Here is a 25,010-nt window from a genome sequence, read left to right on the forward strand (position 1 = left end):
TACAACTGTGCTGCAAGGAATGCAACACATGTGACACTTGTAATGGTCACTTTGGCTGCAGACAGTACAATGCAGTTTCATGATTGACATTCCTGCCACACGTATTAAAATGTTTGCAGTGGAAGTATTAGTAGTATTGTTTGGTAAATTTTACTCTCGCAACTATTTTTTTTTTTTTTTTAATTATCTGTAAGAAAAACTTTAGAAGAGCTGAACTCATTTTAGATGTTTATAGAGAAAATGTGACAGTGCTTCATATTCACAATCAAAGAAATGTTTGGGTAATTGTAATTTATTGAATATGTTAATTTATTTTTAATATATCATTGTACTGCTCTCCTAAAAACAAGCCTAAAATTTATGAAGAGAAATAACCCATTTGCATGCGCATTATGATTATTTTTTTATTATAATTTTTTATACTGGTGATGTGTCACTATAATGCAGCTTTTTACTGGTATTTTTTTTTGTTTGTTGTTGAATTATATTACATGGCATGGATTTGAGATGCTCTGTGCTGCTAGATATATTATAGATTCATATAGATTTTACTTTGTTACTTTAACATTTTCCTTTTCTGATGAGTTATTCTGACTCTGTACATAAAGCAACCCTTTTACTTCCTTTTTTTTGGTAATCTGAATGAGCCTCTATATTAACTGCTATATTGAACCTAACTATGAATCAAGGAAGGCTTTAGTTTGTGAATCTTCCTGCATTAGTTTTAACCTGAGTAAGATGTGTTGTCAAGACAGTGAAATAAAGAAATATGTTCATGTAACACTGAACCTGTGTCGTGTTTGGCAGATTCCTGCACTTCTGGTTGCATAAACTGAAAAGGGGTGATTGTATTGTACTGTAGACTACGCACAAACAAACTGTCATTTGTGTACTAGTCCAACAGCTAAATAATCATAAAATGTAATGTAACTAGGTCTTTAACGTAAATATTTACTTCTATAATTTGACTTGGCAAACCTAACAAATAGACATGAAATTAGCATTAGAGCTCAGTAAGTATATATTATGGTAGAATTAAAGACTGGGCCCACACTTTGACGCTAGTTTCTTCATTTTGTGTTTTGGCTGTCAAAAGCAAGTTGTTGTAAATCTATAGAAAATATGCTTTAATTGCTTTAAAAATGAAGTCATGAATAGAAAAAATACCAAAACAAATCAAAGAAATGAACAGGCTGTTATGTTAGTAAATTGGTTTGTAGGGGAGAGATGTGTATTGGTGAGAAGCTAGAATAAAAAGTTTGTTTGTAACATTGTATCTGTGAGTATTTACTGTCATAATTAAAATGCTAGAATCAATAGTTTGGTTTACAGAACTGTGATTCCAAAAAAAAAAAAAAAAAAGACAGTGGAGGCACTCATTTTTCACCTCGTATAATCTATCCAATATCCTAAGACTCTCCTTCACAGGACAGCTAGTTTATTCCATCTTGTCTAGGTGACTGCTAATGCACACACTGAGTCATGTCTTTGTCCAAAAATGAAAAATCAAAAAAGCATTAAAAGATTCTGCTGTTAAGAAATATCATTTAAAAGAAAGGTAAGAAGAGCACACCTTACAGGTTAAGAATGTTTTAGCCATTAGCAGCTAACAATAAGGCAACTTTAAGCTGTGAAAATCATGATTCTTAATATTTCTTAATTTCTTAAAAAAAAAAAAACAAAAAAAAAAAAACAACCACAGAGAGTAAAATATCAGAAAGTCCCTATCCAACTGATGTGACACAAAGGTGAGTTCATATACTGGAAACTAAAAGCAATCATTTGTATTGACAATTTCAGCTGAAAGCTTCGCAACACTGACATCAAGTGGCTTTAGACACACTAAACTAGTGTGCCATTGGGTAGGTAAGGTATTTTTGAATAGAATAGAATAGAATAGAATTCAACTTTATTGTATTGCACATGTCACAAGTACAAGACAACGAGGAATCCAAACAGTCAGAGGCTGATGAAAGAGCATTTTAAAGTACCACAGTGACACTGCTTAATAATTGAAAAATAAAAATAAATCTCTAATGCACTTTGGGTCAACTTTTCTTGTTTAAATGTGCTATAAAAAAGGAGACGTCCACACAAAAAGGTTCAGACAGTTTTCATGGTGCATGTTTGAGCTGTGTTTTTTTGTTTTTTTATTAAAAAAGAAACATTGATAGAAACAAATTACTTTCAATTCAATTCCATGCTATTCTATTCAATTCATATAGCTCCAAATCACAACACTGTCGCCTAAACCTTCTTTATCTTGTAACAAAACACAAAAAAAATCAGGACAGTCCCCCTGTGAGCAAGCACTTTTGGTGATAGTGGGGATGAGAAAAAAAACTTTTAACAGGAAGAAACCTGCAGCAAAACAAGGCTCAAGTAGGAGCAGCCATCTGCCGCGACCGGTTATTAGACAATCGCACTACCATCAATTCTGTACCAACATCAGTGTTGGCAGTGATACTGTAGATATCGGATACTTCCCCCACATCTATTTGAAGATGGTGGGAAGGATAGTAGAAAGGAGAATTAGAGGCACATAAAGAAAAAAAAATTATTGAGCATTTTGAGAAAAAAGAGTCAAAATGTGGACATTACAGTTGTTGCTATACTGTTGCTATGACCTCTGAGTTAGTGAAATTGTACTTCAGAATCAGTTTAAGTGACAACAAAGGACATTATTTTCCTTTTATCCCATAAACATAAACTTGGAAAAATGCATTTGTACAAAATGAAACGTTATCGATGATTAGACATTAGAAGAGGATGTACCACTGTCACAAAATATGCATCGCTGGCCTAGCAGTTTATCTTGAAACAAGAAATGTAATCTACTCAGTTTGATGTTTTTCTCTCAAAGTAAAATTCTGAAGATAAAATTCAGAACAGGATTTTTTCTACAATTAAAATTAGAACTTTAATCTCAAAATTTTGAATTTATTCTCAAAACTATCAATATTTTTCTTAATGTGGTGCAAATACTTTTTTAACAGAGAATGTTAAAAAAAAGTCTTAGAAAACTAAGACTGCCTTTAAAAAAAACAAAACAAAACCCTTTAATCTAATCCTTTTTAATTCTGTGGCAATTGAAATGAAGAACACTGCACAGTCTTAAGTTTGATGCTCCAGGCAAAACCAAGTTAACCATGAGTAGGCTACAGTATGTTGAGAAATAAGGGCTGAAGATTGTTGTGTAATCCTGTGGGATGAATTATGTGTTAATTAAAAAATAGGTATGACAAATGAAGAAAGGCTCACAAAGGGTGTTTATATCCAGGCCAAACAGTTTAGTGTTGCCTCTGTGGATGTTTAATGCTCAGTCAGCTCCACATTTCTGGGCACACATTCAAAACAAGCCCCAGGGAATGGGTAAACGCAAAGCCACGCCCCTTATAGGTAACACGGTGCCGCAGGTAAAAACTGGTAGGATTAATGAAAGCATGGCGTGTCACGTTCTGCCTTCTCACAGCTGTCAGGGTGTGGAGCAGAGACGCCAAGTAGCTGTTGTTCTCCAATGTGCAGCAACACTGTGCTGAAATCAGAGCACGGTGTGACTCCATTGACGCCCCTCCCTTAATTCTGAAGAGGAAGCGCACCACTCTGCGGTGTACACGTCTGAAAACTCGTTTGTGTTGTTAGGTTAAACACAGTCCCATTTACTGGGGTCACGCTAGCGTCCAGTTTGACAAGTACAGTCGAGCGAGTCCCCACTTTGTTGTGTGTTTTGTGTGTATACCTAGTATTATGGTAAGTGACGTCGAGACCTGATTTCAAAATAAAAGCCACCTTCGATTGATTAACCTTCAACATTAACAAATACATCTGCCCATAATAACAATAATCAATCCACTCTCTGACGTTAGATCCACAGGACACACCCTGGTACTCTAGTAGTACCTCGTCAATATCAAAGCTGTCTTCTTTGGGATTTCAAAGTCCTCTGAATTGAACTTTTTGAGGTATTCTTTTAATAACTTTAGTTAAAAAGAAAATTCCAGTTTCTGCATACTAATTGCAGTCTATATTAACAGTACCCTTACACTGGTACCATGTTAATATCAAATCAATCTGATTTTACATTTCAAGTAAAAGCCATTTGAATTTGCCTGTATATGAGCTACTCTTTGAGTAACTTCAGGATGCTGTTAAAAGTAAAATTCCTGTTTCCACAGACTAATTGCAGTCCATATCATCAGTAGACATTCTCATGCTGGTATAACGTCGATCTCAAGTCAGCCTGGTTTTAAAAGTAAAAGCTCTTTGAAATAACCTGTATATAAGATACGTTTTATAATTAATGGACGATGCGATCAAAAGAAAATTCCTGTTTCCATTGACTAATTGCAGTCCATATCATCAATACATGCCCTTACAGTGCATCATGTCAACATCAAGTCCATCTAATTTTGGATTCCAGAGTAGCCCTCAGAATTTACCTATTCTTTTAGTAACTTCAGAATGCTGTTAAAAGGAAAATTTCTGTTTCCATGGACTACAGTTCATGTCAACATATATCACATATAATCTAACAGTGGAGTCTGTAAAGGTTTTTATAACCAAAGGTGGTCCACTGTGGAGCAGTTTGCCAGACAACTGCTTAGGAACAATGATAAGAATAAGAAAAAAATGTATTGATCCTAGAGGGTAATTCATAGTTAATCTGATATTTGTATGAGAATTGAAAAGCCTGATGCTGTGAGTGCAAATAAGGTCTTTAGTGTCCATCTTTCCACTACCATTTCCATCGTAGTTCCAGTTACAGAGCCAGTTTTTCCCACTAGCTTGTTGGAAACAAGGATGCTTCCCCATCAGAGTCCAGCATAGAACAGCAGACTTTCCACCACAGACTGGTAGAATGCTTTCCGTGTGTTACTGCAGAGAGAGCTTAGCGTTCTGAAATAAAGAGGCAGCGTTGCACCTTTTTGTAAAGTTTGTCTGTATTCAGGGACCAGTCTAGTTTGTTATCTAAGTGTAACATTATATATTTATATATTGTCACCACCTGTCCACCCCACAAACTTTGACAGGCTGGAGGGGGGCATGAATCGTCAGAAATCTATTTATTTCCTTTGTCTTAGAGCTGTTCACTATGAGGTAATTCTTGTGACTCCAATTTGTGAAGGCTTTTACAAGACCCCTGTATTCAGATTCAGACACCCACTGCAATAGCAGTGTCATCTGAGTATTTCTGGATTTGGCAAGAAAAAGAATGTGAAAAAGAATGAGGCCAGGACGGTCCCCTGTTGAGTCCCCGTGCTGCTCAATAATGTCCCAGTAACGAATTTCCCGGATCTGACAAAGAGTGGCCTTTCTGTCAAGTCGTCTATCATCCAGGAAACAAAAGAGATTCTACTCCAATCTCTGTGAGCTTGGTTGGATGGTACTGAAAGCAAATAAACACAAATCAATTAGCTAAACTACAAGCGTAATGCCAGGTTGACCTGTAACAGTTGTTTTCTAAATTCAAAAATAATACAATTACCAAAGACCTTAGAAACACATACTTTCTGAAGATGACCTTACCTTGGCCACGGTATTACTGTCAGGAACGTGGTTGTTTTTGGTCAGTATATGTATATGGACTCCCCATGATGTACTGATAACTTGTTCTCCTCTACTCTCTCTTTCATTTACATGTACAGGTCACTATTAACTTTCATTACAGTATAAATGAGTATATAGTATAAATCTGAAGAAGTGTAGGAAGTGTATCAATGTTTTCACATTTCGGGATGGACAACACAATAATTCTAAAACAACATATTATAGCGCTGAAGATCAACATCCTGTTTTTATATATTTTTACTATGTTGGTCTTCCATTTCATCCAGTTGTAATCGAGGACACCCTCTCCCCTCACATGCCACGTGAGGAGTAACCAGATCAGTAAGGTGAAACCACACCCATTGTGACAATTTCCTGAAGGTGTACTGAAGGTCTGAGGCGTAGAAGGTGAAAGGGTTGGAGAGATCACTGTCTCCTGTGGAGCTCCTGTACTACACACCATCAAATCAAACTGAGCTCTGCCCAGTCTCACATACTGTGGCCTGTCTGACAGCTGTCCAGCAGTCCATGAGATGGTGGATGTGCTTGCTGGCATTTTGTGTACTGTCTCCCTCAGTAGAAGTAGAATGATTGTGTTAAATTCACTTTAGAAATCAAACAAGGTGATGTTGACTTCAGAAGTTCTCACTGTGTGGCCACTGTTATCAGGCTAGGAGGACACTCTTAAACTGTGACGGTGTTGATTCATCAGGAACTGGGCAAAATATGTACAACATAAAATGTGTGTAACATCAGTATCTTCTCCTGCTTCAGAAACATTTTGTAAATGTTGCTCAAGATCATAGACAGCTGGGAGAGTGCTCAGAACCCTGGGGCTAATACCAACCATAACCTGTCCTTCCTTACCCTAGTGTAGTTTCTCCTACAGTCTGCAACATAACCAGGACCGAAGTCATAGTCAAGCAAAGGATGTTTGTCAGGTTTAAAGCAACAAAGTTTACTTGGGGATAAGAACAGGAGGAGCAGTAAAGAATCATAGGCATTGATGTTTGGAGGCCAGAGTGTGCGGTGCAAGAGGCAGTAGAGAGCTGTAAACTGAACCCCATGAAAAAATTGTTCACCTCATTTGCTCTCTACAGGCTGCTGACTGGTTGCCTGTCATCAAAACAAGAATATTCCTTTTAACAGTGTCCTTAATACGTTCAAAAACTAGTTCATACATAGGTAAATTCAAATGGCTCCTATTAGCATCATGAAGTTCTTGAAAGTGTACCTCATATACAAAGAATTTCAAAGGACCTTTACTTTGAAATGCAAAATCAGATTGATTTGATATTGACATGGTACCTGTGTGAGGGTGTGTACTGTTGATATAGGCTGCATTTAGTATGTGGAAACTGGCATTTTCCTTTTAACGGGATTCTAAAGTCATTGAAAGATAGCTCAAAAAGGTAAAAAATATGGGCTTTTACTTTGAAATCCAAAAGAAGAGTGCCTTGATACTGACAGGGTACGACTAGAGTACTAATCTATCTAACTATCGTTAGAGTATGGAAAGGAGACTAATTAACTATTGTCATAATGAACAGATATGTTAGTTAATATTGAACCTAAATTCACTTGAAGGGGCTTTTATTTTGAAATCAGGTCTCGACGTCTCTTACCATAATACTCAGTATACACACAAAACACAAAAAAAGTGGGGACTCGCTCGTCTGTGCTTCTCGAACTGGACGCTTGACAACAGTACCTCACTTTTCCCACTTTGTGTCGTGTGTGTGAGTGTTGGCTGCCTTGTTTTGACTCGACACCGAGGTAGGATCCGTGCTCTTTTCGCCGTGCTGTTTGTGGCTCTGCTGCTGTCAAACATTCCTCCGGACAAAACGCCCACAGTGCACAGAGCTTTGAACGTGGCTTTGCTTTGTGCATCTCACGCGGGGCTGTGTTTAAAACCCTGACACTTTCGGGCTGTGCCGCCTTTCTTGTTTATGTCGTCTAAAGCGACTCAATAAGCAAAAAGTTGTTTCGCAACTCTGCGTCACGTTGGGCATAGTTGCGCAAGTTGACACAATAATAACAGTCAAGAGCACGACTGCAACTGTTATTATTAATGTCGTTTTAACTAACATTTTTAGTATTGGTGTTTGGCTTATAACGCAGGCATGGCGCTATAACTTGCTAAGTATGTTGTTGTTTAGCTTTGCCGTGAAAACAGTGAAAGGGCTTTAACGCACTAAAACAGCTCCTTAACAGAATACTATAGAGCAGAATTGCCCTTTATTGTCATTGTATGTGTACAACGAAATTATGAAAACTTAATATGTTTCAGAATGAATATATTCAAACGAGACAAAGGCTCAGCGGCTGCTACTCAGGTAGTCCCACCTATATCCACTAGAGAAGTACAGGAAGTGTGATAACGTCCTGATTTTTTTTTTTTTTAATACTACATGTCTCCCTGCCATTCAAACACGCTTTCCTTTATCATCAGGAGCTCGGCAGTGCCGTCAGACACAGCCAGAACAAGCAGGATGATGGGGATGGCTCACAGGTGAATGTTCACACTGGGACCTTAAAACACAGTTTTTCATATAGGAAGACACTACTGAGGACGCTATTAAACTTAAACCAAAGACAAAGCTGAGAGTTTGTTTTTAGTTGGCACGATTCAATTTGAATTTTGCATTTATTTCCCTTTTTGTAATAAACGTGTTGCTTTGCATAGACATGGGAGGGTGGGGGTGATGGGGGCATGCGGAAAGTTAATCACTTCACATTGACCTATTAGGTAAAAATGCACCATCAAGATGCTGGTGCCTTTCCTGACATAGTTGTGCAAGCAAATCTTCTTTTGAGACAGAAAAAAAAGGTATACCTGAATATGATCACAGGGAAAATTATTATGTTTGATAATAGTGAAAAACTCTTCTGTGGAAAAGCGGAGTACACACTAGGCAACTATTATGCAAATTGTACAGTATGCAAAGTGACTTCTGCATCAGTTGCTACGAACGTCTGTCACTCTTCCAAAATAATTTCAATTTAAATCAGTGTTTTTATTTAAATATGTATTTTTCAATTTGAGTTAATTGTCTTATGAATTTAGTTTCAACTACTTCCTACAGTGTGTTTGTTCATTTCAGTCTGATCCCGATGGTTTGCCTGTTTGTTTGTAGCAGTCCACCGTTGAGCTCATTTAATTTAGGTGAAAATCAGGTCAAGGTCACAACAAATTTGTAAATCAGTTGAAACTTAAGACTTAACTGACTCTTCATCAGTATACTAGGCTGTGGGAGACACGAGTACCTTGGTTAGCTAAGCGTTAGATCTCTCCCTTAGCACACAATGTGAGCTGGAAAAAAAAATCAAGAAACCATATTGAGTAACATATCATATAAAAGGGCATAGAGAGAGCTGTACAAACACTTTTTATTTTTTTTTTATACAACACCACACGACATCACAATGATCCCATAACAGGCTGACGTCACAATATTGTAATAAAACAAACTTTTATTACAGCCCTGGGCCTTTCCACGCTGAGTGTATCATAGTTTTTTTTTGAAAATGTTACAACTATGACTTTTCTTTGTTCCTCTTAAGATTCTGTGTTAGTTTCATGTTTTAAAATTTCAGTGTTCTTTGTCAGGGACCGATTTAAGAAACTCAAAATGGCTATTGCAGAACAAACACTTGATTCACAAGCATTTACAGTTGTGTGCAGAAGCTTACATGACATGCCTCGTGGGCATGAATGTCACGGGAAGTTTGGGCTTATAATAAGTTCTTTGACCTGTTCTTTTTCCAGGGTGGAATGATTGCACATGATTTAAAAAACAAAAGCAAAACAAAAATAATTGGGTGGAACAGGTTTGAATTTATTTTGGAGTTTAATTAATCCACACAGGGTCAAATGCAAACATATATTTCAATCTTTTATTAAGTGATGATGACCCCTCTAGGATGTTTTTTTTTAATTTGACAAGGCCAAAGCCCATTCATTTCATGTTGGTGAATAAGATCGACTTTAACTGGATGCAGTTGCTTTTTTTCATAATAAATGTGTTGTTATCATAAACATCAGAGGACGGGGGTGATGGGTGTCATGCAGATGGTCAATCCCTTCAAATCCACTGCTCAGGTAAAAATGCACGGACAGCCTGACACACAAGAGCTTCTTTGTTTGGTACCTCATTGAAAATGACAGAACGTTAACTCTCCATGCAGGCCTCCTTCACGGTTCATACAACTCCCTCCTCAGATTCACTGGAACAACCAGGAGACACAGCTCAGGTGAGGTGTAAAGTACTGCTAATATGTGATATTCTTCTGTGTAAAAAGTACGCCATGGACAATAATTTTGCCAGTTGTACAGTTATGCAAAGTCAGTTTTGAAAACAACTACCACTCCTGCAAAGTTATCCATCCGTCCTCTTTTGCTTATCAAGGTTGCAGTGGAGCTGGAGCGTGTCCCCACTACTCTAGGGCAAGAGTACTCCCTGGGCAGGTCTCCAGTCTGTCACAGGGCTGACACAGAGAGTCAGACAACCGCTCACAATTAACCTATCCCCACTAACTGCATGTCTTTAAACTGTGTGGGGCAGCCAGAGCACCTGGAGAGAACCCACACAAACTCCACACAGAAAGGCCCGGTTTAGATGGTGGAGTCAAAATTTAGGACCTTGTTGCTGTGAGGCACCAGTACTAATCACTGCACCACCCTGCTGCCTATCTTCCCAAAATATTTCACTTGAAACCTGCTTTCTATGCTAAGAATTTATTTTCTTATCAGTGTAGTTCCAAATACATAGATAGTGACAGTAAACAAGACATTGTGATACCACAACAGTGTAAAATTAGTGAGTGCTGTATGGCTTTATTTTAAAACTGGATGCAGAAAGACGCAGCTTATTTGAGCAATTCAAAACTCTTGAATAAAGCCTTGTATTGGATGAAATCTACTGCGTTTTACTGTGCTGTATTCATCTGTTGATTTAAATTTAAATTATAGACACTTTATCCATGTAGATGGAGAGATGGAAGGGATGCATGGCTGCTCTAAAAGTATGACCTCTAAATCGTACAGCTGCTGCTTGTAAACGGTGGATGCAGATGGAGTAAAGCCAGATTTACCAAACACAGAGTTAAAGAAAACAAACAGTTAGTCATCACTGGTCCCCCATGTGATCCTCAGCTGCCAACATAGAGGGAAACAAAGAACCCAAAATGGAGCAAACAGCACCACCATCAGTCAAGGAAGGAAGGAAGGAAGGAAAAACTAAATATAATTTCCAACTCAAGGTCACAAAAATAGCTTCTTTTTATTCCTAGAAACTCACAGCTTCTTTAAGAAGCTAAGAGAAAGCTAAGAAAAAAAGTAAACACAAATAACTACAAAATTTTAAAGTTCTGTCCTGATTATGAGAATATTCTTAATGTGGTGTCGCTAATTTCATTTAAGTAACAGGGTCTCAGCAGGGATTTCCTACAAGAAATGTGTGTTTTGAAGACTTAACCTCAGTACTGCTGTTTCTTGTTTTCTCTCAGCCAGGTCGAGTCAAGGTGATTAGTTGCCTTCAGTTAGCATATTAAATGTGCATTCCTCTAGTCATGGTTTGGTGCACAGTGGCTCAGTGTTTGCTCACTTTCAGAACCCTGGTATGCTGAAAGGGGTCATTCAGAAGGTCAACCCATTCAAGCCTACCTCACAGGTAATAGGATTGTTTTAATGTTACCAAGAAAATAGTGGCAGTAATAATAGGTCGTCCACTCAGCTGGGTTTCTCACACAGGTCTCTAAAGCACCATATTCAGAGTTGCCGGAGCGGGGAAAGGAAGACTCTACTCAGGTAGGAAAAAGTTGAGAATCTGCATGAATTTGATGTCAGAAATCTGATGGTAGAAAAAAAAATTACTTGATCATAGGTTCCTTCAAGTCACTAGTGACGACCTGTACATCCGCACACATTTCTTGAAACTGGATTTCCTAACATTTGAGATGACACTGCTGAAAAGCCCCTACAGATTTTCATAAGACAAAAAAGGTCAAAATGGGGACAAAATACCATATTACCTTTAACATCTGATCATCATTTCACGCAAAAATTCACATGGATGTGGAAGGAAAAACCCCCAAAGTCTGATAGTTATGCTGTTGTTTCAGAACTCTGGAGTGTTGAAAGCAATGATGCAGAAAGTCAACCCCTTCAAGTCTTCTGCACAGGTACGCAACTCTATGTTTGATGTCTGTTCTCAGCATGCGGCCTCGGAGGTCAAATCATCTTTATATGAACTATGTTTGAAGACACTGAAGTTTCAAAATTGTAAAGCTTTGTATCTTTGTCAGACGCCAATATCTAGTCTATGGACGACTGAATGAAATTTTCTAACTCTGCCTGTTGAATTCTTATTTTAATACAAAGTTTGGGAGTTGTGCCAATTGGCGTGTTCAGACTGATTACAAAGTTAGATACAAAGTCAATGCAAAGACACAGCAGGTGATGCAAGAAGAAGCATGATGGATTGTCCTAAAGCCACTGGCAATGGGAAAACAAGGTCAAGTCTATTGTCACTGTTTGCATTCATCTGGAGCTCCTGTGGCAACACGCAAAGCAAAAAACATTAACCTGAAAATGTTTTCATAATAACTTTGTAAGGAAGTGGTTGTCGTGTTCATTGGAGCAAACATTTGTGGCCTGGCAACATTTCACTTCCTGTTTGGTCCGACTCCAATCTAACAGTTAAAGTACAAACTGAATCTGTAACATCTACATTTTAGTTGCTCACTTTGAGACCTTTTTCTGCAAAAAACAAAAACAAATAAAGAAAAAAACAGATTTGACACTTCCTCTCATCTCCTTTGACTTTAGAGTGATCCTCCAGATGATTCTGCAAAACATCAAGAGACTGGGAAAGAACTTCAGGGCAAACAAGTACTGCACCAAGTTCTGCATAATCTACTACCTTCTGTGTTAATTTGTGGCTTGTTCTTGCAGTGCTGGGCCTCCTTATTTATTGACTTATTTTTAAATAATAATTTAGAATCCAGGAATGATTCAGAAAGTCAACCCATTCAGATCCTCGCAGCCAAAGGTTTCATTTTTAATAATGATTACTGATAATTTAATTGTTGAACGCGAACAGAAAACTGTGCTCGGTTTATTCTTCTGGAAAGTCTTCTTCTTGCATCTTATATTTTCAGGATGTTGAGCCTCAACACAATGACCTCACATCCAGCGCTGGAAGCCTGACAGGCAAAAGCAACTTGCCAGAGAAGCAGGTCGATCTCTGTCTGTGTCATACCATTACATACACGTTTATTTTTCCTACCCACATTTAGTATTTTAACAGTTTAAGAAAGTCAGCTGTGTAATTTGGAGTAGAGAAAATATTCCAGTACGCTCTCAGTGTTGTTCTTTCCATGACCACAAGATGTTGCCAAAGCAAAAACAATAGAGTCTCCACAGAGCAAATACTTCCTGACCATTTTTTTTTCTTTTCTATTTTAATTTTGAATCCACTTCATGAACAGTGCTTACATTGATTGTTTACAGCTTTTAAAAGACACATAGATTTAAAGAAGTAATGTCTGTTGCTCTTTTCTACTTTTTGTTTTTAGAACCCTGGAATGTTCAAAGAGACAATGCAGAAAGTAAATCCCTTTAAGTCGCACACACAGGTATGATGTCAATTATCAATTCAGATCGGTCAGTTTCCCACTGACCTAGCTGGAGTATCTACTTAATGTGAGTATGTTTGCCACTGTTTGTTTGCAATTTAGATTCAAGATCAATGTCAGAGAGATTTGACGGTTACCTCTGTCAAGACACTGGTAAGGCCTAAGATGGAAATAAAAAGATGCACATGTCTGGTATTTCTTATGGTTAAGGACTTTTAACATAACACATTTGACAGATTTTATCATAACAGAAGTGTACTTGGTTCTGTCTGTGATTTCCTGCGTTTTTCTCTCAACAATTATCAGGAAAACCAAGCAGATATTCACAGTGACAACTCCACCAGCTCTGAAAGCCTGGATGACAGCACAATAGAGAGACATGTAAGGCAATAACCACATCTCCTTGTCTTTAAAATGAACCCAGCCCTCTAAGCTCATAGTTATTTCTTATTCACCTGTTATGCACAGAAATGTATGACTTCATTTAGTACATCACTTTTACAAGGAAGCAGCCTTTTGTTAACCTAATTGCATTTCATGTAATGGTTGTTTTATCTTACCGTCTTCTCGCACTTGGTGATTTCCAGAACCTATTGTTCAGTGAAAAATACTAGCATGTTGTCAGTCTGCAAAAATGCAAAGCATGTGACCAGGTTGAAGCAGTGCTTACTTAAACGATCAGCATTTTCGTCATGATGTTTGTTGATGTCTTAACTGCAGCCATAACAAGGAAAATAGCACTCATATTTCCCGGACTGGTGAAGTTTGATAACAACAGTGTACGGGAATGTGTTCAGAGACTATGCTAATAAAGCCAAATGCACTGGAGGAAAAGTGAAGAAAACCAGACAAACAAACAAGAAACTTTGTACCTACTGAAAATCTTTGTCAGGTGCATAAGTGTAACATTTACACAGTATTAGGCTCTAAGCACTCAGTTCACTCCCTTTCCAAAGTCTGTTTGGTATATAGATGCTGACACCAGCTGTGATGTAAAAACCCAGCCAACACAGGCCCAAAGGAGAAGAACCAGGGTATGTTATGCAGAGTATTGGGTCCTTATGAATTCAGAATAAACTAATTTAATATTCACCATTGTTTTACATGTTGCCTGGTTCTTTTCATGTTAATAATGATGGTTTGATGTCACTGTTTTCATGTGGGTGGCTGAAAAAAATCAAGAAAAACATATTTGTAATGACTTTTTTTCCTCTTTCCTGAAGACTTTTAAACTATTCTCCAGATTTCACAGGAATACTGAAATACCACCGGCAGTTTCTTCTCAAACATATCGAGTTCTTATTTGCTTTGTTTTTGACTCCACAGGACTCTGCAAATGCATTTTCTGACACTCAAGCCCCGCCCCAGGTTAGTAATGAAGTAAATGTATATAGCACCTTTCTAACTTACATGCTATCTTTACATTAAGCAATAAAGATAAATGTAATCAAATGCCTAAGGAGCTTGAAAGAAAAGCATCTGGACTTCTTAGGTGTCTTGAAGATGTTTCACCTCTCATCCGAGAAGCTTCTTCAGTTCTAAGAGGTCAAATGGCCCAGGATGTGAGTGGGCGTTAAGGCGGGGATTTAAAATCTGGGACTCGTCACCACTTGCTCTTAGAACTCGTGAAGCTTCTCCAATGAGAGGTGAAATGTGTTCAAGAAAATTATAGAAGTCCAGACGCTTTTCTTCCCAAGCTCCCTAGACTACGATGACCTGGATGGCTGAGAACCTTGACACACAACTTAATCAAATGTTTATCAGTGGTTTTATTTTCAAAATATAATTGGGAGGTGAGCATGCTAATAGGTTTGCACAGTGCTATTATGTCACTGTGTAAATAAAACTACACACGGACATTTCAGTGAGAATTTGGTCTTTATTTACTCATGTAATCTCTAATGCAGTACTTGGGTAGAATATTCTGTGATCAAACTGTCAGAATTCCTCTTAAGAATAATTGTTTCATAAACTGGCTAATATAAATGCGACTAATACTGAAATCAGTGAGTTAAATGTGCTTACATCTATTGGAACAGTGCCTCGTATGACAGCTACATATACATAAGAAGATAAAGCCTGCTCTACATTTGACCCATTGAGTAACGACAAACAATGCGAGGATTCTACAGTCCAATTGTAGCTGGGAGAAAAAGGGTGGTTTAAACTGCTATGTTTAAATACTAAACATATAAAGATGTTGAGGTAGGAATATTATACTAGGGTGACGTGGCATTTCACAAGTTACCAGAAACAGTTGGTGATTTAAAAGAGAGATGTTATTTGCTTTTCCATGTTTGGTTAGCTTGTGACTTTGAAGTTGTCATTCCAGTTTTTGGTCCCCATGCTTGACATATTTTACTCTGAACACCTGGTAAACAACGGTGCAGTAACCTTTCAATTTGGGACTATTTCTTTTCACCAAAACTAGATCATCTATCATCTCATGAAGATAAATGAACTAAAAATGCATTATTAGTCTAATGCATGGGTTCTTTGGCTCACTTGATCTTGTCCTCTCTTTATCGAGTCCTCTTGAGTACAACATGATTTCATTTTTGCAGTTCATGGGTTTCTGCCTTTCATATAACAAAACATTAAGAATTAATCTATTGCTGTCAACGTCATTAAATTTATATAAACAGAAACAACATCAAAAACTCTTTTTTTCTTGTTCGCTAACAGAAATTTCTAAGAAGTAATTATAGTGTTAGTTTATAGATTTACATTTTTGCTGTTCCGGATATGATTACATGACAGTTTAAATGAAAAAAAAGAAAGTTGAAACTAGGTGGTTAGTCAGGTCTTTCGAGGTTAGCATAAAGTTTTGGAGAGTAATAAAATTGAAGCATGTAAATACAGTTATAGTAAAGCTAAGGCGGCAGTGTACAGATGTACAGAAACACACACATCCACAAACGTGCAATAACACTAATGTGCAATAATCTTTTCTGGCATCATTGTATTTTTACTCAGTTGTATATAGCATTTGTATTCTATTTTTATCTTATTGTATATTTTATTCTATTTTATTCTACTGTATATAGTATTTTATTTTATTCTATTCTGTACAGTTGTGTACTGTATTTATTCTTATTGTATTCTAATTTTTGCTTCATAACTTTTGCACTGTCCACTTCCTGCTGTGACAAAACAAATTTCCCACGTGTGGGACTAATAAAGGTTATCTTATCTTATCTTATCTTATCTTATCTTATGTTTTAAAGAGAAAGAAAAACTTACACAGTAACATTTTTTGTTTGTTAATGCCTAGCTGTAGGCAGTTTTGTGAAGCTGTTATTTACAGCTTACATTAATATTTCACAACAGGAAGCGTCACTGTGTTAAACCTCAGATGATTTATAAGCTTTGCTGAAATCGCAACACAAATGCAGGTTCAATCTTTTTAGACGAGATTTTAGGCTCATTTAGAAATTCTGTCTAGTGTTCCATGTGTCACCTCTTGTTCCAGGAGGTAGTTGAAGTTCAGACATTGCAATTGGCTGAAGTACCAGTGCGCAGTGAAGGAACGGACCTCGATCCTCTAGATGTATGTTTATCTTATTTTTTCTGGTGTATGTCCTGTGTATTTTAAATTTCTTTCTCCATACAGTCACAAAGCAGTAAGTTAAAAGACTGTTTATTTCCAGGATGATGAAGGCCTTATGTCATGGTGGAGAACAGTCGAAGGTATCACTGATTTACTGTTAACCTTATTTATTGTTGTTGAAAGTTGCACCTCATAACGTCTTTCTGTGCCTTAGGTTGGGATGAGTGGAATGAGGCAAACCAGAATGATGAAACTGAAGAGTAAGTAGAACATTTACTGAAATCAGTTTATTACACTCACTGACCACTTCACCTCTTAAACTGCACATTAGTGCAAATAGTTAGCCAATCATATGGCGGCAACTGAGGCATTTGGACATGATCAAGACAATCAGCTGATGTTCAAGCCAAGCAAATGTGATTTCACTGAAATTGATACTGATTTTAAACAAGGCCTGGTTGTTGGTCCGAGTGTTTCAGAAACTGCTGATCTGCTGGGATCTTCCCACACAACCATCTACAGTTTACAGAGAATGATCCAAGAAAGAGAAAATCTCCAGTCAGCAGCATTTCTTTGGGCAAGAATCCCTTTTTGAGGACCGGGTAGAATGGTCAGACTACAGTAACTCAATTAATTCTTTGAACCTTGAAACAGATCGGATACGGTTCATATGGATGCTCCAAAATTGGACAGTAGAAGACTGAAAAATTGTTACTTGGTATGGATGAGTTAGGATAACGTACCATGTCACAAAGCTAAATCATCTCAAACTGGTTTATTGATCATGACAATGAGTTCACTCTACTTAGATGCCCTCCACAGTCAGGAGATCTCAGTTCAATAGAGCACCATTTTGGATGTCGTAAAACAGGAGATTCTTATCAAGCAGCCAACAAATCTGCAGCAACTGTGTGATGCTGTCATGTCAATATGGACCATAATCCCTGAGGGATGTTTCTAGCACCTTGTTGCATCCATGTTATGGAGAATTAAAATAGTAGCTGGTGAGTGTATAGCATAATTAACACAACTAACTTTAACCAAAGTGTTTCCCACCAACAACTGACTCACACATAGCCACAGAAACAACTTCTCTATTAAAGACTATTGCGTTATTTAGGATTTAGCAGATTCACAAATACAGGACTACAAAACCTTCAGGGAAGTCTGAAGCAGAAACAAACAACAGGCAGAACTATTCACCAACACAAACTCTGAAGAACCTGCCTGAAAGTTACAAACCGTAAAAAACCAAGGGTTTACTTCCCTAGACCAACAAAACAGGCAAAATAGTTATAAAATGAACAAACGCCAACTCACACCTGAAAAAACTGCAACTTACAAAAAATTACTGCTGTAGCTGGTTGGATGAAAGGGAAATCAAATTATTCTCTGCAGATTGTTGACATCTTCACTCCTTACAGAGGGTGTGGTCCTCAGGCTGCAGCCAGTCACCTGTAAGCTGTAGCATTGCTAAACCAACTTCAGGTTCCTGACTCAGGATGTGTAATCCTGGTTTCTGGAATACTGGAACAACAACATTGATGTCTCCCTATCTCCATTCTCAGCATCCTCCTGCCCACACATCTTGTATTTTCTTGGTAGCCAGAACAAGACGGTCTCTTGTTTTGCATGTCTATCAGGTTTTTGTGAGACACCCTTAGCTTTAAGCCCATAATGGAGAGACCTGAGGCACTGATGGGTGGATCAGATTACTGTACTAACACACGGGATATATGGCCGTCCACCGCCCTTCTTGTGAACACACGAATAACTGGTCATTGTGCTTTCCTTTCTTTCTCTTAAAGACAGTTTCCATTCCTTAATCCCATTATGTAGTCCACCAGCCATAAAGAGTCGTCCAGGAAGTAGTTAGGGAGTGCTGAAACACACCCTCTCCATGTTAACCAGCAGCAAAGTAGCTGGTTAACATGGAGAGGGTGTGGTCTCAAGTTCTCAAATATCACATTTCTTTGATGCTCTTTGAGCCACATCTGAGATGCTGATCCCATTTAAAATCACACATTTGCATTAAGAAAATAAGTCTTAAGCTCTGTTACAGTACACTGCCTAAAACCTCACACTATTTTGCCATGACAGTGAAGTATTAACCATTCCGTCATTTCTTGCTGCACGGTAGACGTGTTCTTTATTGTTCACAGAATATGTTTTCCCATAGGAAGCTTTGCGATGTTGAGCTACAGTTTTAATATAAAAACATGTCTCTTGGTTGAAGTTCACTCATTGCTTTCCCCGTGAAACCCTTCCCCTGTGCCTTTTTCTCAGAGTGGTGGAGCAAGCAGCTGATCGCGTCTTCATGGCCGCTCGACTTTTTGTTCGTTTTTTTAACCAACGTGGCGCCTCACTGCAGCAGCGCATCCTTGAGCTCCTTGCCTTGGCTGATGCAGCAGACAATTTTCACAAAAAAACGGTCACGGCCAGTGTTGGCGGTGGATTGGCCAGTGTCGCTGGGTCTATCACCACCATCACCGGCCTCATTCTGGCTCCCTTCACAGCTGGAACATCGCTGATTGTAACAGCTGTAGGCATTGGCATAGCTACAGCTGGTGGCGTGACATCTGCTTCGGCCAATATCACTGACACTGTCCATTCAAAGACGGACCGCAAGAAGGTGGAGAAGATGATTCAAGATTACCAGGGGGAGATCAAGGACATCAAAGAGTGCCTGGAGTTTTTACAGGTAAGAACGCACCAAGAAAGGAACACACACGATGGCTGGCTTACAAGTAGGGCTGGGTATCGTCACGTATTTCTGCAGCTGATTCAATTCCCGATTTTAATTTTGACTCAGACAGTCAGAAATATTATAATTCTGATCATTTATCTTGGATATGTCCTGTCCAAAGAACCCTCTAAACCTTTTCAATTGAAAATATTTAATTCTAAATTATTTGCCTATTTCTCTGCTATTAAAAACTCAGTGTAAACTATCTCAGTATAAAAACAAAGCCGACACTTGTGAGACTTCATCAGAGGTGCAAACATCACAGCAGACGCCTTTGTGTCAAAGTGACTGAAATAAAAATATTCAGCAGTAGATGAAAAACTAAAGAAAACCATGAATGAACCTATGAACATTACGTGATACTGCTGATACTGTATAAACAAGACGAAACAGCAGGCAGTCAAACGATTTTTGATGGGAAACTGGTCTTACAGCATACTGAAAAAGAGCTGTGCAGGAAGTGCAATTTTATCATGGTGGAAGCAAGAACACAAAAGTAAGAGGAAATTCATGACAATGTTTTTCAAAGGCGAAATGTAAATTTGCTTTTTTGTTGTTGGATCAGTGACTTTAGGTTGGAGAGTAATAAAACCTGCAGTTTTAGAATCTCTGAGATGTCGACTTTCAGCACCCGACAGCGTGTGAATTGAGAAATCTATTTTTTAAACCCACCCTACTTGCAAACTGAATTCACTGACTGGGTTTGTTAGTCCTTTATGTAAAACCTGTAAGATGTTGGTGAAGAGCTGGCAACATATAATTTATTTCTTAGCTCAAGAATTTGTCATGGGGCATAGGAGTGCATTGAATACTTTCAGCATACCACGTTTGAAAGGCATCCATTTACTCAACATATAAAGAAAAATCTGTTAATCTGAATGTTTGGCTCGAGGTCGTTGAAGCATCATTTAGCACTGTGGTTAAACCACATCAACTACAGTGTTTACAGAAGCATTGACAGTTCAGCTGCCTTGTTCCTGTTGATGCATAGTTTGAATGGAACTTTCACGATAACCATTTACCGGAGTGAATTCTCGAGAAAGAAACAAGAAACACATAAACAATCATTCTGTCAATGAGATGCTGTCATGCAGCATTATTTTGTCAGTTGTCTGTCAGTTGACTGTCAGGTACGACTGTTGTTTTTTTAACCAACTGACTGCAATAATAATGCAAGGAAATATAGTAAGTATACATAAAGAGCCAAGTAAGCTTTAACTTTAGATGAGTCTAAGTTTTATGGTGGCCCTTAAAGGTAAAATACATTCCAATTTGAGAAAACAGCAAATGGAAAAATGCAGCAAAAGCATACAAAACAATACTGATGTTGGAAAAAAAAAACCACAGTAGAAGTTCAATAAAACACAATGAAACTGAAAAAAAAAATGCTGACAAAACAATGAGGAAGTGTTTTTAGGGAGACAAGAATGTGACAGAGGAGTTGTGGAAGGCCTTTAGAAAAAACATACCTACAGTACTATATTAATCATGTGACATAACCTTGCATCTTTTTCTCTCATCTCATCTTTTTATCTCAGTACAATCAGTTTCAAGGGCAAAAAAAGTCTCTCAGCTAATCTACATTTAGAAATAAATTCTAGTGTTGATATGGCCACAGCTGCTAATGTAAAATTTTCATCTCACGTATACCTGACAGGAAGGGATGGAGACACTCCAGCAGTGGGACTTTGAGAAGTATGCAGAGAGCATCGCAAAAAACCACTTAAACCAGGACGTCAAGCATGTAATCAAGGAGGGTGGTCGAGCTGGCAAAGCTCTGGTGGTCAACACAGACAGTCTGATCAATACTGTTCAAGTCCTGAATGTTGCTGGTGGTGCTGCCAAAGCTGCCCAGGTGATGAGTGTCACTACCGGAGTAATGTCAGGCCTCTTCCTGGCTCTTGATGTGTTTTTCCTGGCAAAGGACTCCATGGAACTGAAAAAGGGGGCAAAAACAGAGTTCGCTGTCAAGATCCGAGAAGTTTGCAAGGACCTACAGAATGGCCTGCTGGAGCTGAACAGAATCAAGGAACAGCTTCAGAAAACTATGGATGGGATAGAAGTGGAGGTAGAGGAGGTGGAGAATGAAGAGCAGTTGAAATCTGATCTGAAGAAACTCACTGACCTTGAAGACTGAAGGGCAGTGTTTGGAAAACAAAACAAGGTCCTCATTGTCTTGTGTTGATACCAAAAACATTTATTGCTGGTTTGCTGCAATTTTGAGTTGATCTGACTTACACAATACTTTTATCAGTGGACAAGGTGAGATGACCTTTTACTCAAACGGGTGGGGTCAAAGGCCAGAAATAAAAGAATGTTAAAAGTCGAGTCTGCCTATCTCATTCCTAAAGCTATAATCATAAATTCCTAGTCTAGGGTCTGGAGGGTTCAACTTTTATCTTACATGATAAAATGATGATAATAACTTTATTTGTATAGCACTTTTTAAAGTGCTTCACAGTTTAAATAAAATCCACACATAAGGCGATAAGTACACATGTGAAAACAGAAACACATAAACAGACACATAAGGAACCACATGGTCATACATTCATTCTAACACACACATATACACACAAGTATTTTCACTATGGCCAAAAATGATGGATATATGAAAGAGGGAAACGTAACCTATGAAAATGAGTTTTCAGTAGTTGTCTAAAGCAAATAACAGAATCAGCTGACCTGGAAATACATGATCACTTCTGGCTTTAAACATCAGAGTAAGGGACAGTCAGGGGAACCTGGCTGGATGACTGGAGAGGTCAGCTGTAGTAATAAGGTTTTAGAAGCTCAGCTACATAAGCAAAGGACTGGAATAGGTGCAGGAATAGGTGTCATATGTGACCACCGGCTAGTTGTTTTCTTTTTTTAGCAGCCTTGCTACTGCAATCTGCACAAATCTGGAGTGAGCTATGGAGGTCTCTGAGATTTCTGAGGTGAAATTTTTAAAAAGTTTGTTAGCCCGCCAGTTAGTGGAGGTGGACAGTTTGAGTTTCATATTACTCGCATAATCCACCCCCGTGCCCCTTTCCTTACCTAAATATTATGGCACCAACATAACACTTTGATTAGCCTTCCAGCCACTGACATTTTGTGACATCTATACCAAATACAGCCTGTTTGGTTATTTTAATTAGCCTTATTTGATTGCCAACAGGCAACAAAATGGAAAATCCAAGACTGGTAAAGTAGCAAAGCAGAAATATTGACCGTGCAATGACCAATAGGCAGTAATTGTAACAGCTTCCATTGTACAGTACTGTGCAAAATTCTTGAGCATGTGTGTGTCGAAGTAGAGGCTAATGGTATTTAATTTGAGCTGATGTAATGAGGTGTAGAAGCATAAGCCACATCCCACAGAAAAGTTGAAATTTTCTAAAAATAACCTTGCTGTCAGAGTGTGTGCTCTTTTCGGAAAGTCCAACTAATCCTGGGGATAAAGCTGGTGACGCAGACTGGTCATCAATCTTACGCACACAGAGCATGACAGAAGAGCATAAAGAAGCCTGATAATTATAACGTTATTGGTCAACGTCAGTTGCCATGACTAATGTCGTACGGTGTGTATTTTAAGGGCGTATGTCGCTTTCCAAGTATCATGTGCACTGTGTAAATTTGCACTCTCGTACTCTGTATGTGAGCTTATCATAACCACAAAAGTTGACCATCAAAACCCTACTGGAACAGTGGTGACAGTCGTGTGCAGGTGCTGCAGGATGGCTGCACCGTCACTGCCAGAAAACTGTAATGTTGCCTGGAAATGTAAAGACACACTGCTTTGCACTGACACAATACTGTGGAATGCGAGTGATTAGAGGGCGTGAAACATGGACGCCAAACACGAACACGAAGTACAACATTTGAACAGCTATCATTCTGAAAGTAATGCATATGTCGACATTTGCTGATTTAAAGTAGAACCTTATCGTCACTTAACACACTCTCAAACATCATTCAACAAAGAACCTGTATGAAACACAGCTCTCTTAACCCTCAATTGCCCGTAGATTTAGATGTGCACTTGTGATTTTTCGTTTATCACAAGAAAAATCGCATTCAGTGGCCCAATCACATTCGTTTTAGATTTGTTTTTTTGTTTTTTGTTTTTTTTTCAATCAATGCTTTTATTAATTTAATGCAAAACATGAATTCCTGAAAATACTTGTTAAAAACCAGCAAATGAATACATGACTTAAACCTTTTGCATTATTCTGATTTCTAACATGTAAAGACTGTAATGAGCAAACAGCACAAGCAGTAAAGAAGCAGATTTTAAAAGCACATTCTGGTCCTCGACTATTCAGTGGGACATTCTGACTTTTTTTTTTTTTTGCCTGTCCCATTTGGTTCTTTAGCCGTCAGAATTGTTGTCTGAAGACCAACAAGGATACCCAATGGATTTATTTTGCCAAATGGATCATCATGGCATTGCCGTATTGGTCCATTTGATCGACCTTTGTTTTTATTATTTATTTTATTATTAGATTTGTTTTTTGAACACTGTCACGGGTTGCCAGGGCAAGCCGTGTGTGAATGATTTAGGCCGCGCGGAAGGCAGCGGCGGCAATGACAGCACTGGTCCGGGGGCCAACTGTGCGGAAGGCAACGGCGGCAACTCAGGCGAAGGGGGTCCGGAGGCCGCCCACGACGGCGATGACGCTCGACCAGAAGCCTGGAAAGTGTGGACGAGGAAGTGGCAAGTTAACCGCAGAAACAGACGAGGCAGGACCAGGCGACGCTGAAGGCGAAGACACGGAGGCTGGACCAGGCGACGCTGGAGGCGAAGACACGGAGGCTGGACCAGGCGAGGCGGAGGCTGGACCAGGCGACGCTAAAGGCGAAGACACGGAGGCTGGACCAGGCGAGGCAGAAGCTGATGATGAGGCTGGACCAGATGACTCTGAGGCTGGATCACACGAGGCTGAAGACTCTGAGGCTGGACCAGACGAGAATGGCGCTGCAGGCGACGGCGTGGAAGCCGGAGATGGTGGTGCTGCAGGTGACTGCGTGGAAGCCGGAGGTGGTGGCGCTGCAGGCTGGACGGATCCCTTGGACCCTCCAGCGGAGACACGAGACGAAGGCCGGACGGGCCCCTGCAGGCACGGCTTTGTGATAACACAGCCCCGGAATAAACAGTTCCATAGTCCAGTTCCATAGTCCAGTTCCATAGTCCAAAACAGAAAAAGAGTCCTCACTCACCACAGCCGGCGATTCAGAAGTCCCAATGTCTGGCTGTGGGGTGATGTGCCGGTGGCACAATCGTCGTTTCCTCCCCGCGGACGGCCCCGACGGGCCGGGCAAAACCACATCCGGCGGGTCGGGCAGCGAGGTAGTAGTGGCTGGGAGAAGGTGTGGTGTGTGCTGGAGAAAGGCCTGCATGGTCGGGGGAAGCGATTTCAATAACCATGGAAGGCCGGAAAAGAGCCGTTGTAGCCGGCTTTCAACGGCGCGGCGAAGCTCTTCCGGAGGGCCTTCCAACCACAGCCCGAGGAGAATCTCCACATTGTAGGTAATGTCGTCCCGGAG

The 25,010-nt window shown here is 39.1% G+C and overlaps 1 protein-coding gene across 3 annotated transcripts; it reads left to right on the forward strand.

The window, feature by feature from the left end:
• Positions 1 to 7,102: 7,102 nt before the first annotated feature.
• LOC146522371 (uncharacterized) lies at positions 7,103 to 23,571 on the forward strand. 3 transcript variants are annotated; one of them, XM_085140927.1, is made up of 21 exons: positions 7,108 to 7,323; positions 7,838 to 7,883; positions 8,000 to 8,059; positions 9,593 to 9,649; positions 9,736 to 9,801; positions 11,160 to 11,219; positions 11,300 to 11,356; positions 11,671 to 11,730; positions 12,377 to 12,439; positions 12,549 to 12,599; positions 12,709 to 12,786; positions 13,126 to 13,185; positions 13,288 to 13,338; positions 13,492 to 13,566; positions 14,142 to 14,219; positions 14,512 to 14,553; positions 16,658 to 16,735; positions 16,836 to 16,875; positions 16,950 to 16,995; positions 19,022 to 19,436; positions 21,139 to 23,571. In XM_085140927.1, the coding sequence occupies exons 2-21, from the start codon at positions 7,839 to 7,841 to the stop codon at positions 21,616 to 21,618; spliced, it is 1,962 nt and encodes a 653-aa protein (XP_084997053.1). In that variant the 5' UTR covers positions 7,108 to 7,323; position 7,838; the 3' UTR covers positions 21,619 to 23,571. The 3 variants fall into 3 exon arrangements, with proteins under 3 accessions (XP_084997068.1, XP_084997053.1, XP_084997060.1); XM_085140942.1 differs by lacking the exon at positions 14,142 to 14,219 and having other exon boundaries at positions 7,103 to 7,883; XM_085140934.1 differs by lacking the exon at positions 12,549 to 12,599 and having other exon boundaries at positions 7,108 to 7,883.
• Positions 23,572 to 25,010: the final 1,439 nt, after the last annotated feature.

This window comes from Neolamprologus multifasciatus, chromosome 3, assembly GCF_963576455.1.
Source record: "Neolamprologus multifasciatus chromosome 3, fNeoMul1.2, whole genome shotgun sequence".
NCBI classification, from domain to species: Eukaryota; Metazoa; Chordata; class Actinopteri; order Cichliformes; family Cichlidae; genus Neolamprologus; species Neolamprologus multifasciatus.

Coding starts and splice junctions, on each gene's coding strand:
- LOC146522371 (XM_085140927.1), top strand. CDS start 7,839: ATGAATATATTCAAACGAGACAAAGGCTCAGCGGCTGCTACTCAG. Junction 8,060..9,592: donor ATGATGGGGATGGCTCACAG/GTGAATGTTCAC, acceptor CATAAACATCAG/AGGACGGGGGTGATGGGTGT. Junction 16,876..16,949: donor ATGGTGGAGAACAGTCGAAG/GTATCACTGATT, acceptor TCTGTGCCTTAG/GTTGGGATGAGTGGAATGAG.